General features: G+C 40.5%; 1 protein-coding gene across 1 annotated transcript in view; it reads right to left on the reverse strand.

The window, feature by feature from the left end:
- lancl2 (LanC lantibiotic synthetase component C-like 2 (bacterial)) overlaps window positions 1–14,717 on the reverse strand; it is a 44,748-nt gene that overhangs the window by 6,707 nt on the left and 23,324 nt on the right. Inside the window, exon 5 of the mRNA XM_046061330.1 lies at window positions 5,923–6,069. Within this exon, the coding sequence (XP_045917286.1) occupies window positions 5,923–6,069 (147 nt within the window). The remainder of the gene's footprint in view (window positions 1–5,922; window positions 6,070–14,717) is intronic.

Here is a 14,717-nt window from a genome sequence, read left to right on the forward strand (position 1 = left end):
GTCATCACTGGTCAGATTTGGCAGGGGTCCAGAGAAAACTACGGTGTCCGACATTGTTTTTGTATATGTACACACCGACTCAACATTAATCTTAGTGACCTCCGATTGGCGTAACCAGGAGTCATTACCGCCGACGTGAATAACAATCTTACTGTATTTACGTTTATCCTTAGCCAGCAGTTTCAAATAAGACTCAATGTCGCCCGCTCTGGCCCCAGGGATGCACTTAACTATGGCCGCTGGCTTCGCTAACTTCACGTTTCTCAAAATGGAGCTGCCAATGATCAGAGTTGGTTTCTCAGCGGGTGTGTCGCTGAGTGGGGAAAATCTGTTAGAGACGTGAACAGGTTGATGGTGCCCCGTGGGCTTTGAATGCTTACGACTATTCCTCCTTCGGATAGTCACCCAGCCACCCCTTCCTGGCTGCTCAGGGGATGCCGGGGGACGGCTACCAGAGGCTAACTCAGGCCGTTCTGCACCGACTACCGGGGACTGGCTAGCTACAGTAGCTAAAGACTGATCTACCAAGGTGCGAAGCCGGACTTCTAAATCACTGAGCCTCGCCTCCATGGAGGCAGAGGAGTAACTGAACATCTGACACACCGAGCAGGAGAAAGTAGGGGAGAGAGAGGTAGGAGAAGCCATCGCTAGCTGCTAAGCTAAAGTCGCTAACGGCTAAGCTAAAGTACTGTAGCGTCAGCTACCAAAACTTTAGAACAACTATGAGATTGAACAGCAGTCACTAAAAGATGGAAAGAACTGTGAACTGTAAGAATAAGTGTTTAGCGGACAGTTGGCTGCTGTAATCTAACAAATTTAACTGGTATTTAGCGAGAGCAGCACAACACGGTACCAACACACAAGCGCCGGAAACGGAAATGAGTCGACACGCTTACCGCAGTACGTCAGCAACCTCGTCAATCAAAGGATCTCTATGAAGATTAAGATATAAAAAGTAGCTTCTTATTTCATATAATAAAAGTGGTGCATGGTTGTAGAAGATTAATTGAAGATAAAAACTAAACTGAAAAGAATTGCATCAGAATGACGTCTATAGGTCTAAGGGAATGAGGCTGCCCTGTGACAGACTGAACTTACATATTCTCATTTGACAAAGTCTGGATGTTTGGTGCCCACACCCTCGTGCGGGGACACTCCAGGAGAGAATGCTCCTCTTGCTAGGCCGCATCTTCTTTCAACATACCCACGTAGGGGGCCCACCACCAAGCTGGGCCCCCCCTCCATGCACCCATGCTAGCAATTAAGGGACAAATATGTAATGTAATATCAGCGCATAGTGCAGTAACAACCCAAACTGCTAAACATCCAGGTGTAACTGTTCAGCGGCCAGTATGCTTTTTCAGACTGCTAGCCGTTCAGAACAACTACAAATACTTTAGATTTGACTTTTGACAACACGTCCTATGAACTAGTTCTAACTGAGCACAATGTTGCAGTTAACTTGCCATAATAACCAATCATTGTTTATTTAAAATACAAGCATGTACTTCTTTGAGTCAGCTGTATCATTTGAATGAATGGTTATGTTGAGCTAAGTGTTATAATTAGTGTAGCAGGTCTAAAGCTAGTATGATTTTTAATAAATTTATGAGAATACCCAATTATGTATTTTAATATTCAGAAAATATTAATCCATAAATCTCTCGTTTCGTGGGGCACCACCGGAGTTGTTATCAACCCAAAGTCTCCGGACCTCTGGGTAGCATTTTAATAATTATACAATTATTCACTAGTGATCAATTAGTTAATAATTGCTCAATTATCTTAAATCAATCAGTCAATCTCATCTGAAGGGTAAATTCTCTTGGCAGGGACTTAGAAATAGGCAACACACACAATTCCTTGATTACAGTGAATTTATTGACTAACTAAGGTGCGGTTAAAAACAACAAAGAAATAAACAATGGCTAAGCAATGAGAAGGGGTTCCTATTGTGGGAAGCATTTGACTCATACGGCAACTAATGAATGCAATTGGATGATAACTCGGTTAAATTTGTCTGGGAGTTTCAGGGATTACATATGCTGGACTAAAGATAATGGATTAACAACTATTGGACATCACTGATCACAGGATGCTTTGTTTTGCCTTACGGTAGGTCGCCGGCCTGCCTTGGCCTGTTGCACGGGTCCCACACTAGCTGCCCGATTCCTGGCTTTTTGCTAGGGAATTCTCCAAGGTTCTCCGTGTCTGATTGAAGAAAAACCCTCAAGGGTTGGCCGTCCTCCGTCTGGCAACTCGGCTGTTCTTCAGGTGTCCTTTGTTGCCGCTGGCGAAACCATGTAACTTGGTCTGACCTCGGTGAAGTTAGCTCGACGAAAAAGCTTAAAAAGGGAACTTGGTTGTTCTTGAATTAGACCAGTGTAACGTAACGGACTGATAACTTTTAACAAAACAAAAGAAATAAAATAAAATAAGTAAAGTTGCTGGAACTGAGGGAAACTGAAGTCGCGGCACTTCGCGTGTGTAGCTTCAAGCGAAACAAAGCTTTTGTTGCGTCGGGCCAAACTCTTAGGATTTGCCGGGAGAGGGGGCACGCCAGGTGCGTGCCGAAGCGCTGCTGAAAAGCCGGGAGCAGAGGAGGGTGGCAGAGAGGAAGAGAGCGAACATGTGCGTGTGTCACTGTTTTGTCGGTTGGGGCGTGGTTCCCCAGAGGGCAGTCCGTTTCCCGGAGGGAGGGCCTTGTTTCCGGCTGAGAAGACTGGCTGTCTTAGTAACTTTAATATGTCTATATAAAGGAAAAGAAAATCTATTTGCGCGTATTATAATCAAATATCTTCCCACAATCAAACCTCAATGGTCAAACGGTTGTACCGTTCTAACTTTAAGCATTTGGTAACAGGAAAATTAGACCTTAAAAGGTTAGCATTTCAGAATGATGGTATGTAATACTTATTTCGTCCACTTGGGGGAGCTCAGGTTACATGATGACAGTTTAGATTAATCCTAAAACAATCCTTTCCTAGGAACTGTGAAATTTAGTTATTTAGCCTTAAATTCAAGCTGGCAATTAATAGAGTATAGTATGACATTTCTTTATCATCATTTCTAAAGGAATTGTGTGAGAAAGCATTGTGAACAAGCATTGGTTACACATAAGATGAAGGAGTGTCCTTAATCTTGCTGAAAATTAAAACACTGCAAAAGTAACTTATTTAGATTCTTTTCAGCAATAATATCAACAACAGATAGCAACAACATGGTAACATAACTACTCAAATAGAGGCAAACGTAATCAAGTAACTAAAAGATTATTTAATTAAACAGGTAATACTTTGAGTCTTTGTTTACATAAAGTTCAGGGCTGTCCTTGGTGTCCTGGATTTTGTCACACCTGGGTGTGACAAGGAGTATCTCTTTGATGTGAGGTAATTAAAAGCAGAGGAAGGTCAGTTGCCATGGTTACATGTGTGTGTGTGTGTGTGTGGGGGGGGGGGGGGGGGGGGGGGGGGGCAGTTTAGGGTTTCTTGCCCTCTCTTACTGAAGAGTTTCGATTGGCTGTTTGTAATATCTGGTTAGTTTCTTTGTCATTTTAACAATTCAGGCACCGAGAGGCTTATCTCGGCTGTTGCCAAAGGTGGCCAGTTTTACGATCAACTGCCCAGAGACAGCACTTAGGGAGAGACACCTTTCACCTTTTCCTTTGGGTCTCATCAGCCGTCTGTTGAAAGTTGATATCTTTACCCCTCCTTTCTTTCTCCCAGGGAGAGAAGAGGAATTTGGAGTAGTCCCAATTTATTTAATATAAAATGCACAAATCCACACTGTTGGTCCACTACATTAGCCACCTGCCTTTTTCAGGCTTTGTTTGCAGAATTCTCTTCAAACACTGAAGCAGCATTATGAAATGATATAGTGATCAATACTAATGCTGAACAATGGTCACCCAGCCCCTTTTGCTCTTTTTTGAAAGCACACTTTGAAAACAAAGCAGATTCTTTAACAGGTCTAAATGGACTCAACACACACCCTCAGATGGATGTAGACATGAATTATTCACTTCAGTCAGTTAATGAGAACATCGGTGAACAGGAACAGAGACACAACACAGTGCACTCTGGATTGATTTCAATGACCTAAACACATTGTGGAATCATAAATGAGATCCACTACTCTTCCCCACATATCTGAAACTATAAAACACAGAGGCAAAGAGAAAATTAAATAATTTATTACCATTATTATTATTATTTCCATGTCAGTTTTTGACTTCATTTCCGTGCTTTATGTTGCCAAGAATTAATTACATGGCAAAGGAAATTGCCCCAGAGATACCATACACCTGTTCACCTAAGCCTAAACATATAGCTTTTAACAATAAATCCAACAGCACTTGAAGGTGCAGTAGCCCCAGAGTATGGGTAAACGGACTGTGCTTGTATACTGTAGTGCCTTTCTACTCTTTCGCCCACTCAAAGTGCTTTACAATACATTCATCCATTCATACACGGATGGCAGAGGCAGTCATGCCAACTGCTCATCAGATGGAAACTAACACACACACACCCACACCCACCAAACAATTTGCTGTTGGTTTGCCCATAAACCTTGTTGCAATAAAGATAATCTTCAGCCAGAGGATTGACCCACCTGGTAAAGGTCTCTACCAATTAGAGGTTCAGTATCTTGCCTAAGGACATGTCGACATGTGGGCTTGAGGAGCTGGGTTCGAACCACTGGCCTTCTGATTAGTGGCCGACCCGCTCTACCTCCTGAGCCATGCCCCATAAGAGTGCAGTCAGACTGAGATCCACTCATCACTGAGTGATTAGACCATCATTTGCAAGCCACAGAGAACTGGTTTAGCTAAGTAGGCAATAGCACTTATTTGTTGCATGGCTGTGGCAGCTTCTCCACTGGCTCTCAGCCCAGGACAGTAAGACCAGACATTTACGCCAACACTAAACAACTGACCTACTGATGAATGTTTCTTGCCGCACTGTGTACTGGCACAAGTCCACTAATTAAAAAACGGTTTCTTTTACCAAATAATGAGGCTGAATCACTGAAGAATTTTATGATTGAAAGCATAGATCTAAGCATAAATCCATCTTATCCCTATTTTGACACATAACCATCAATGAAAGATTATCTGTACTGCAACATGGTTTATGGCAAAATGGGCCTAAATAGCCAGTATATTGGTCTACTTGTTTAGACCATTTTCCCTCATGTTTTATAATTAAATATTGTTTCTGCAATCTAAGAAAATGTCCTCTGAGGTGAAATGAGTTTGGAACACCTCTGGCACTAATAGCCTACACCTTGCACTAACTTAAGTGTTTTCAACAAATACTTTACTTGGGTAGGCTGTACAGGTATAGTTCCACCTGCCAAAGTATATTTTCAAAACTGTTACAGCCCTACTTGACATAGAAAGAAATTGAATAATGTTAAAAGCAAAAAAAACAACATTTATTTTCTGAAAATTTAGGCTGCCTTAAAAAGAAAATGGTCATTAACTAAGTTTTTGCAATACTCTACCACATCGACCAAAGGTTCCCAATCACAGCAAGGTGCGGATATCTCAAATGGTAAATGGACAGTATTTGTATAGTATTTTTCTAGTCCATTCAAAGCGCTTTACACTACATGTCACCTTCACCCATTCACACCCACTACTTGTGTATTTGCCCATGGACACCCACTCTACCTCTGAGCCACAACTGCCCCTCAACCATACGGAAATTTGACCACAGAGCACAAGAGATGACACTAAGTGACAGAAGTTTTTGGGATGTGTAAACTATTTGAATATTTGTTTGTAGCGCACACTGAAATAATTTTAAGAAAAAAAATTTATTAAAAAAAATGGACTCCTTGATCACATAACATAATTACATCAGATCACAACACCAACAACCAACCAGTGGACCCGCTCTGCCTTCTACACTCTCCTACCTGCATGAGCATGTAATAGATGCCAGCCAGGCCGTGGGCAGCACCGATGTACTGCTTCTTGTGCCATTCATAGAGCAAAGGGCAGCGATCAGTCTTCTTCTGCTCGGCTGACATGTTCTTCCCTGATTCCACGATGGCCGTCACCACCTGAAGATATCATATTAGATTAGATTTAGTGTCCCAGAGGAAGATTTGTTTTCACAGCCGGTACAACACAGAAACATGCAGATATAGAAAATACATAAAATCTTTATGCGCACATCTATGCCCTGTCAAGTATCCCAGCTCACAACGGTGTCATTTAAGCAGTTTGTTCACGGCTGCTGAGGCAGAAGGAACAAATTCCTGCTGAAGGCAACCGTTCTCCAGATTAAAGTCCTCTGATAGAGCCCACCGGTAAATCGGTGTGGCGACATGAGCTAACTGCAGATAAATCGGTATTGGGGCTTATAACAGGTGAATTACAATTAAAAAAAGAAACAGAGATGGAAGACTGATCCTTCAGTGTTATGAGTGTTGTTGTTGTATAGTTGGTCCAGCAGAGGGCGCTCCCCTGTTGGCAACACGGTTTGGAACAAATCCCCCAGAAAACACAGCAATCAGCTGACATGATCAGCTGTACTTTTGCTAAAAGTACTATTTAAAACTGCAGAATATCACGTTGTCTTGATAAGGTCTCATAACTTAAAGATTAGAATAGAGACTGCAGCTCTGCAGTTTCTCAAGATTAAAGCAGAGCTACTGTACAACAAAAGGTACCATGACGCAATGTTTTTGTATAGGACGTCTTAACCACTAGACCAACAGACTGTCAGAGTGAGGCGTCTTTTCCCTCCCAACAATCTTGGCTGAGTACAGACAGCTGACAGAGTGCACGTTAACCAGACAACAGCCACAAGTTTGATTTACAGAATTCACATTAATCAGTTACAGCTGCTCTGATCTGCCACCGATGATGTTGTCATTTTCCTGGCAAAATCTTTGCTAATCAAAAAAGTGAGGAGACAAAGGTTTTGATGAGAGATTTGGTGGTAGCAAGATAAGTGATTTGTTAGCATTGGAATTTAACGAACCTGGGGATTTTGCCAACCAGAATCAGGATCCAAAATGAAACCAGCAACCCTAACCTTTATTAAGGCCCTTTGTTAGATTTTTACCTCCGCAAAGGAGGCCACGTTTTCAGTGCTGTTCGTTTGTTTGGTTGTCAGCAGAATTATGGAAAAATCTGGGCCAATTTCAACTTTGAGAAAAGGGTGTGAAGCCTTTTTTTGTTTTAATCTGTGGCTTTGGGGGCTTTGCTCTGCTACTAGTTTCAGCTGCCTTAATGTGTTTTGGGATAGGAGAGACTTGCTTAAAACAGATTATCTACCCCCTAAAAGAAAGGGCACACATTAGCTCTCGGCAAGATATGCTTGTTTTATATACAATTCTTGTCCATGCTGACTCTCCAGTTCAAATGTGAGATCACTTGTAAACAAATCTTTTCAAATTTCATCTGTTCGAATGATTTAGATCTCTTTATGATCACAGAGCCATTGCTGACACCAAATAATCATGTTCACCTACTGGAAGTCAGCAAACCCGGTTATTGTTTTTAAACCAGCCAAGACTAACTAGGAGTGGTGGGGTTGCCCTTTTATATAAAAAAATGCTTCAAATGCACCAGCACTGATCTGGGGCTATCTAGCTCTTTTGAAGCGCTTCCCTTCCTGATTAAACGAAAATCTCCTTGCCTGGGCTTGATGATGTATAGACTGCTGTCTGGAACTCTGACTAGGTTCGATAAGCTGTTGATACTTTGAGACTTTAATATCCATGTCTGCTGCCCTGATGACCCCTGGGCCTGGAGTTTTTAAATCTTTTAACGTATCACGTGCTCTGACTGGAACTACTCACTCGAAAAGGTCATGCTTTCGATCTAGTTTTGTCCCATGGTAAAAAGATCCCCAATGTCAAATGTCAAATGACGCTCCCATTTTTAGCCAAGGTTTTAGAAAAAGTTGTAGCAGATCAAATGCTATCTTTGAAAAATTCCATCCTGGTTTCAGTCAAAAACTGAAACTTTGCTTCTCAAGGTCTTATTAGACTTATTGATGGCAGCTGATGCTGGCCATAAATCCAAGTTTGTTCTCCTGGATTTATGCAGATTCCTATTGACCATGAGATCCTCTTGGACTGCACTACTGGTCAAGCCTACCGCGGAGGATGGTAAACGCCGCAATAACCGCAATGTTCATACTTCACACTTCAGGACATGTTAAATGAATGAATTAGTGCTTCAAATTTTCCACAACCCGCAATGAGCTCTGTAACGGTTCAAGGATAGATTGGGCTGGACGTGACCTGACTTCAAACTTGGAAGCAAGTGTTGAAGTGTTTTGTGTTGTTTTACTGTTTGTTTATTAACTTAGGTTAGCTAACTTGGCGTTAGCATATTGCACGGCTACTTTGTCTAGCATGCTGGGACAGTCGAGAGAAACTGAACGGTAAGCCTCATTTGAAGCTTGCTAACTAACGTTGTGTGTCGGATGTCTTCAGCTGTTCTACATGTTGCTTTCTGTGACATTTTTTATAACGTTACTACAGCGCAATGGTTAGTTGTGGACAGCCCAATCTGCTCCTAACCGGCGTGTGGTGGGGTGTGTGTGTGTGTGTATGTGCGTCGCTGCAGTATGTAAATTGACTTGACAGATAACGATATAGCTAACGTTACATTTGAAAAAGACACGGTCCAACTACAAAAATGAGTTTGCTTGGCAATGTTGTTGACTAGCACCCAGCAGATAGCTTGCTCTGACCATAAAACTGCTGTTAGCGGCTCGCTGTGCAGTGAAGTGAGATCCACAGACACTCTTACTATGCACATACAGTCAAACCCTCAGGAGGGGTGGGATGTTGATCAGCCTGCAAATCAGCCACCCAAACAAGCAGCGGAGGGAGGCTTCGGCAGACTACATTGGATGCAGCGTGTGGGATAAGTAGATAAACAAAACCAAGACAAGCGAACAAACGGCATAGTGAAGTGGATAGCTACACTCTGATTAGTATTGGGGAAGATGTCTTAGGAACGTTCGTCAAATCACAACGTAGTTGCTTGGCCCCGCGGGTTCTCTCAGGTGAACAGAAACGAGACAAGAGCTCCACGAGGAAATGGCAGGCGCTCTATGGATAGTAACCATGGCAACTGTGCGCTTCACAGCTGTAGCCTTTTTAAAGTTAAAATTATAGGCTACATAACTTTACCTGACTGGCCTTCATCTAGTTTTACAGGGATGCTCTGCCATGCACATTCCCTCCTGCTGATGTCCTGATAACTATTTAGTAAACAGCAATAGATTCTTCTCACAAACAGCGACGACATATGCTACTGAACATAGACTGTTTATGCTGCTCCCTGATAATTCAAAAATGTTTCTGCTGATACCTGTTCAGAAAACTGGACTCTGATGGTAACTTGTTTTAATATGCTAAATCAGGCATGTGATTGACAAAGGGCAAAAAAGCAGGAAAATATGTAGAGACACCCCGATTAAACTGGCTGCAGCAGGACCCATGACAATAACTTATTCGGTGGATGTGTTGCAGTGAGAATCAGACAAGTGTCTAATCCACTACTCCTTTGCCACCTCTCTATAATAATTATTATTTTGTATTAATTTTTTACCAGACTTCAACAGCTAAATGTGCAACATGCAACATGAAATAAGTCTATAACTAAATAATACTAACTACTAACTTTCAAATTAGTTCAGTAAAAGTTAATAGCTTATTTTTAATGAATAAGAGACAGCAGCAAAGGTTGTTTGCCCCGCGGATTCAAGCCGTCTGAAACGGCTTTATATAAACCCGGTCACAACAATTCACAAGAATTGTTTTTATAACTTGCCAAAACTTTTAACATAAGGACGACTTTAAAAAGCAACCATTCAGTGTAGCCTATTTAGCCCATATGACTGATCAATCAACAACAAAAAAGTCAAAGTAAACATTAGCCTCTAACAAGCAATAATCAAAACATACCCAATTTATCCGATCCTTATTGTCAACTCAGTGTTGGGCAAGTTACTCAGAAATAAAATAGTTATTACCAACTACTTACTCCTTAAAAAAGTAATATTAGCTACTCTACTACTGGATGATATAACGCCACTCTCTCCCGATTAGTCCAAGCATCACTGGCAGTAGCGGCCGGAGTTTCTTTCTGAGTTTCACGTTGCAGTGTTGCTTTAGCTGATGCTTCAGTTAGCCTAAGTATAAATGTAGAATTGTTCCGTGTCAAAAACTTTTTTGCTGGTCGTACAAAAGATGCAAAAATGTTTTTTTTCATCTTAGACTGTAACATAATAATGGCAATAACGTTACTTACAGCTGATGAAAATACCTCTCTCTCCCTGTTCTCCAGTCTTCCTTTAGCTTCTTGGCTAACAGCTGACTTTAACAACATAAAGTCCGGTGCAGCTGAGCTGCAGCGCGGTTCCACATTCATGTCAGGGATGGTGCGTTCAGTAGCGCAGCGTTACTTGGATTAGTAACTGTAATAATATAACTGTTTTGGAAATAGTTATCCGTTACATTACTCTTTACTGGGAAAAGTAATATTGCAGTATTACTGCCCAACACGTTACGTATCACTGATGCACGAGAGCGACTGTGGTACACACTGCGCAGGTGTGGAATTGGCAGCTGAATGCAAACAAACATCGTTTTGATACTTGAAAAGGAAGAAAACTTTACACACGTCAGCCTGTAGATGTCCTTTCCATTTCACTCGGCCAGCTCATTTATCCTGTACCCCCCTTTTTTTATTTTATTACAGATCTGCATGATTCACGTGGGTCAGATTTTCAGGTCGGAAAATCCGGAATTCCGGATTAATCCGGAAAAATCACATCCCTGCTAAATAAAAGGTAATTCCCTGGCAGTGGCAAATAGCTTTGGCTTAATATTTAATTACATTCATGTTTAAGTTGAGATTTACATGAAATATTTTATTGCTACTGTGTAAAGGGAATACTGCAGGTAACAAGCACCTTATTTTTTTAATGTGTTTCCAAACCACGTTATTGCAGTTTTGTGTATATTGCAATACATTTAAATTCAATGTGCATACACTACTTTGGAATTCATTATTCAATTTTTCGCATAACATGATGCGAGTAGTCGCAATAAAAATTTATAAATCGTAGCCCAGCACTAATATATACAGATGTTCATCATGCAAATATTGAAGGAAAACAAATGCAGTAGAATACAAACGCAATATTTAGAAGACAACTCACCTAATTCAGTTCTATGGTAAATTGGTTGTGAAAGGGTTTATGGATTGTTGTGTACAGATTTGACCCAGATTGGACCCAGAGTGGGTTTAAAGCTTTATTTGAAAGATTATATACAGTGTGTGTGTGTGTGTGTGTGTGTGTGTGTGTGTGTGTGTGTGCGTGCGTGTGTGTCTAGGTGCAGGAGGTTCTGAGTCAGCAGTTTATGCTGTCCCTGTGATGGATAGAGTGAGTGAAAAAGAAATGGAAACAGTTCTGCAGCAGCAGCACTGCCTCCGTCATGCCAGAGCAGATTTACAGCCAGCTTATTCATTTACACGTCCCTTTACTCCTATACATCTATACTGCCATCACTGCCTCTACTTGTCTCAAATGCTCCTCTCTTTTTCCCCCAACAAAAGCTAAAATTAGAGAAATTAAACCTTTTTTGGAAAACATTTCATTTCATCTTTATGGGCTTCTTCCTCGTCATTGGTTTCATATACATTCAACTGTAAGACGAAATCAATAAGCAACTGTCTCTCTTGAAAGGAGGAAATATAATGTAGTACTAATTAATCTGTTTGTAGTGTTAATCACAGCAAACAAACCGAAGCCTGTGGGATTCAGCACCAACAAGTCTGTCCAGCTCAAATCTAAGTTAAGAGCTCTGGATATGACTGGCCTACCAGAACCAAGAAGAACTAACTAACCGAAGTGTTAAACTTAAAAATTTGCATTTGGAGTAGGATGCAGTGTCAAGACAAAATCTAAAGCAGAGGACAGGAACGACAGAGAGGCTCAGAGTTACTTCAATGTTAAGTTGTCGGTGCTGTCAGTATATGCTGACACAAGCAGTTCTTGGAGCCTGGAAAGCAGCCTGCTGGCGTGTTACATCTTATAGCCAGAGGTGGCAAGAGTAGCCAAAAACTGTACTCAAGTAAAAGTACTGTTACTTTGCAAAAACAAGTACTTAAGTAGAAGAAAAGTAGTCATCAAAATAACTACTTGAGTAAGAGTACAAAAGTATTTACTAAAACATTTACTTGAGTAGTGAAAAACTTAATAAATAAAAAATAATAAACAATGGGTCCTTTCCCCAAGTCTTTTATTTGATGTGGATGTGACTAGAATTATTTCAGATGGTCTTTGCAGGTAAAGGTAAAGAAGTGAACATACAATTGTATTTATTTGTGATGAAATGACAAGTCATCATCTCCTGATTAGATAACCTGCCACATTTACACCAGGACAATATTCCCACTGTGTATCTATCAGGTGTGATTACTAAATATTGAATTAATATTATAGTCCGTTAGTACTCCGATAAGTAGAAATTGTTTAAAAAAATTTATTTTCTTGTTGTCCCCAATATTAAATTATGATTTGGCAAACAAATCAAATTAGGAGATAATTCTGTGATGTTACATAATTTATTGGTTATTAAATACAGGTGTGTTCACTTCTTCAAATTTACCTGAGGAAGATCATCTGTGGTTGAAACATTATCAGTAACATCCACATGAAATGAGAGTAGTTTGTCTTTTTTGTGTTTGCATAATCTGATCTGCCTTCATCAGGCTACACCAATGAGAATGACTAGTTAAATGCAGACTGCTCTACACTGTTAGCTTGAATATTTACATTAAGGCAGAAAGCTATGGAGGACCGATCCTGACATTAAGGGAAATAAATACAGAAATAAATAAATGCTCAATTAATAAATTAACATCCTATCAAATGCACATAAAATTCAGTAAATAATTAAATGTAGGCAATAATTATAATTATACAATGAGACATTTTATTCATCTTTGTATTAATTACATTATTTATTTATTTCTGTTATAATCTTTAACTTTATTTATTAATTACTTTTTTTAAAATGTATTTATTTATGTGTGTGTTTTAATATTTTTGTCCCCAACGGTCTCTCAATTTTTTTGATGCATTTCTGCTCATTATGCAAATGAGGGTGGCTGTGTCTCAAGCGGTCAATATCTTGCCTATTGGTGGACCAGTTATATGGACCATGTTATAAAAGGCACATAAAAATGATTTTTTTGGTGAAAATACAAATTGCTATGTACCACCTCAGTCTAATATGTACATCAGATTATATTGATAACTGTACAGTGACACAGCACTGTGCTGCCCTTCCTCCACCTAGTGGTAGGTATTTTTAGGCAACTGGGAATTTTGAGTTTGACCCTTTGGGGTTGCTTTAGCTAGTCAGTGTGGAGTGCTGAAGCAGCAGAGTAGCAGATCAAGACAGTGAAATTAGCAGCTCTTTTTTTATTTCACACAGAGCTCAGGAAACATGTTCTTTAAGTATTTGCACAGTATGTCGTTAAGGATGTTCAGCATGTGAAGCAAAATGTGTAGTTTATGTTAAGATTATATTAGTCGATGCTAATATCCGTTAGCACATTAACAGAGATTTCAATATGTCCGCATTAAGCTAACCAGCAGAAGCACTGTTTTTTTAAATTAATGTATCGATATGATAGGCTGGAATATCAATACGGTATTGTGGAAAACGTCAATGTGCCGTTCAAACAACTTGCCGTCATATGATGGCAGTCTTGAAGTAGTTTTGGCGTTCACACTACGTGACTGATCGGTGATAGACACACACACACACACACACACACACACTACAGGAGCTGACAGCGGCTCTGTCACCCGACGCTGGTCTTCAGACCACGTTTTGTCAAGATAACAAACGGGAAATGAGCGCTCCTGCACACGAAACAGCTGTTGAACTGTTATCTTTATAATAACAGTTATAAAGACAAAGAATCTGGGTGAAGGATGGATTAGCACACGCAGGTAGCAGGGATTGTCTGAGCTCCAGAGAGAGCTGGAGGGGCGTTAAAAGTTGCAGCTCCCGACTATGGCGGGTGGATAGTGTCAGAGCGAGGATTACCAGGAGAAGGAGAAGGAGCAGTCTACCCTGCCGGCGCCGCCAGACCGTGTGGATTTTTGAATGGGAGTGATTGGGACTGCAGACGGGAGACCGGCGGCGACTTGGCGGCGGTGCATGTTCGAATTCCTGTATAAATATACGCCTACTAAATACATCTGAACTAGGCACGTCGCCTTACAACCGTGTGATACACACGTCGTCACTAGGTACGTCGCCACCAGTACACCATTGTCAGTGTAACTCCTATTTTAACTTAATTGAGTAAATTCAAGTCATGCTTTGTACAGCCTGTGTGAAATGCTTTTATTCTTGTGGTGACTGGGAACTCTGGAGTAGCCTACAGTTCATAGCCTGTGTTGTACTTTATTGTTTGGATTCACTGTCCTATAAAATTCCACTGAAGAAGATAATGCTTTCACTTCCCCACAATGTGAAAATGGTTGTATTAGGCCTGCAGTTACTTATAAAATTAATCATTGAAGTATTAGAGCTGTTTCATGCTTATTCAGTTTCTATTATTATTTGTTATAGGCATTTGCCTTTGGTTATTTTATTGGCAATGTATTTTAAATGTATATTTCTGCATAATGATTTGGATTATTTTGATCATG

Source organism: Micropterus dolomieu, linkage group LG01, assembly GCF_021292245.1.
Source record: "Micropterus dolomieu isolate WLL.071019.BEF.003 ecotype Adirondacks linkage group LG01, ASM2129224v1, whole genome shotgun sequence".
Taxonomy (NCBI): domain Eukaryota; kingdom Metazoa; phylum Chordata; class Actinopteri; order Centrarchiformes; family Centrarchidae; genus Micropterus; species Micropterus dolomieu.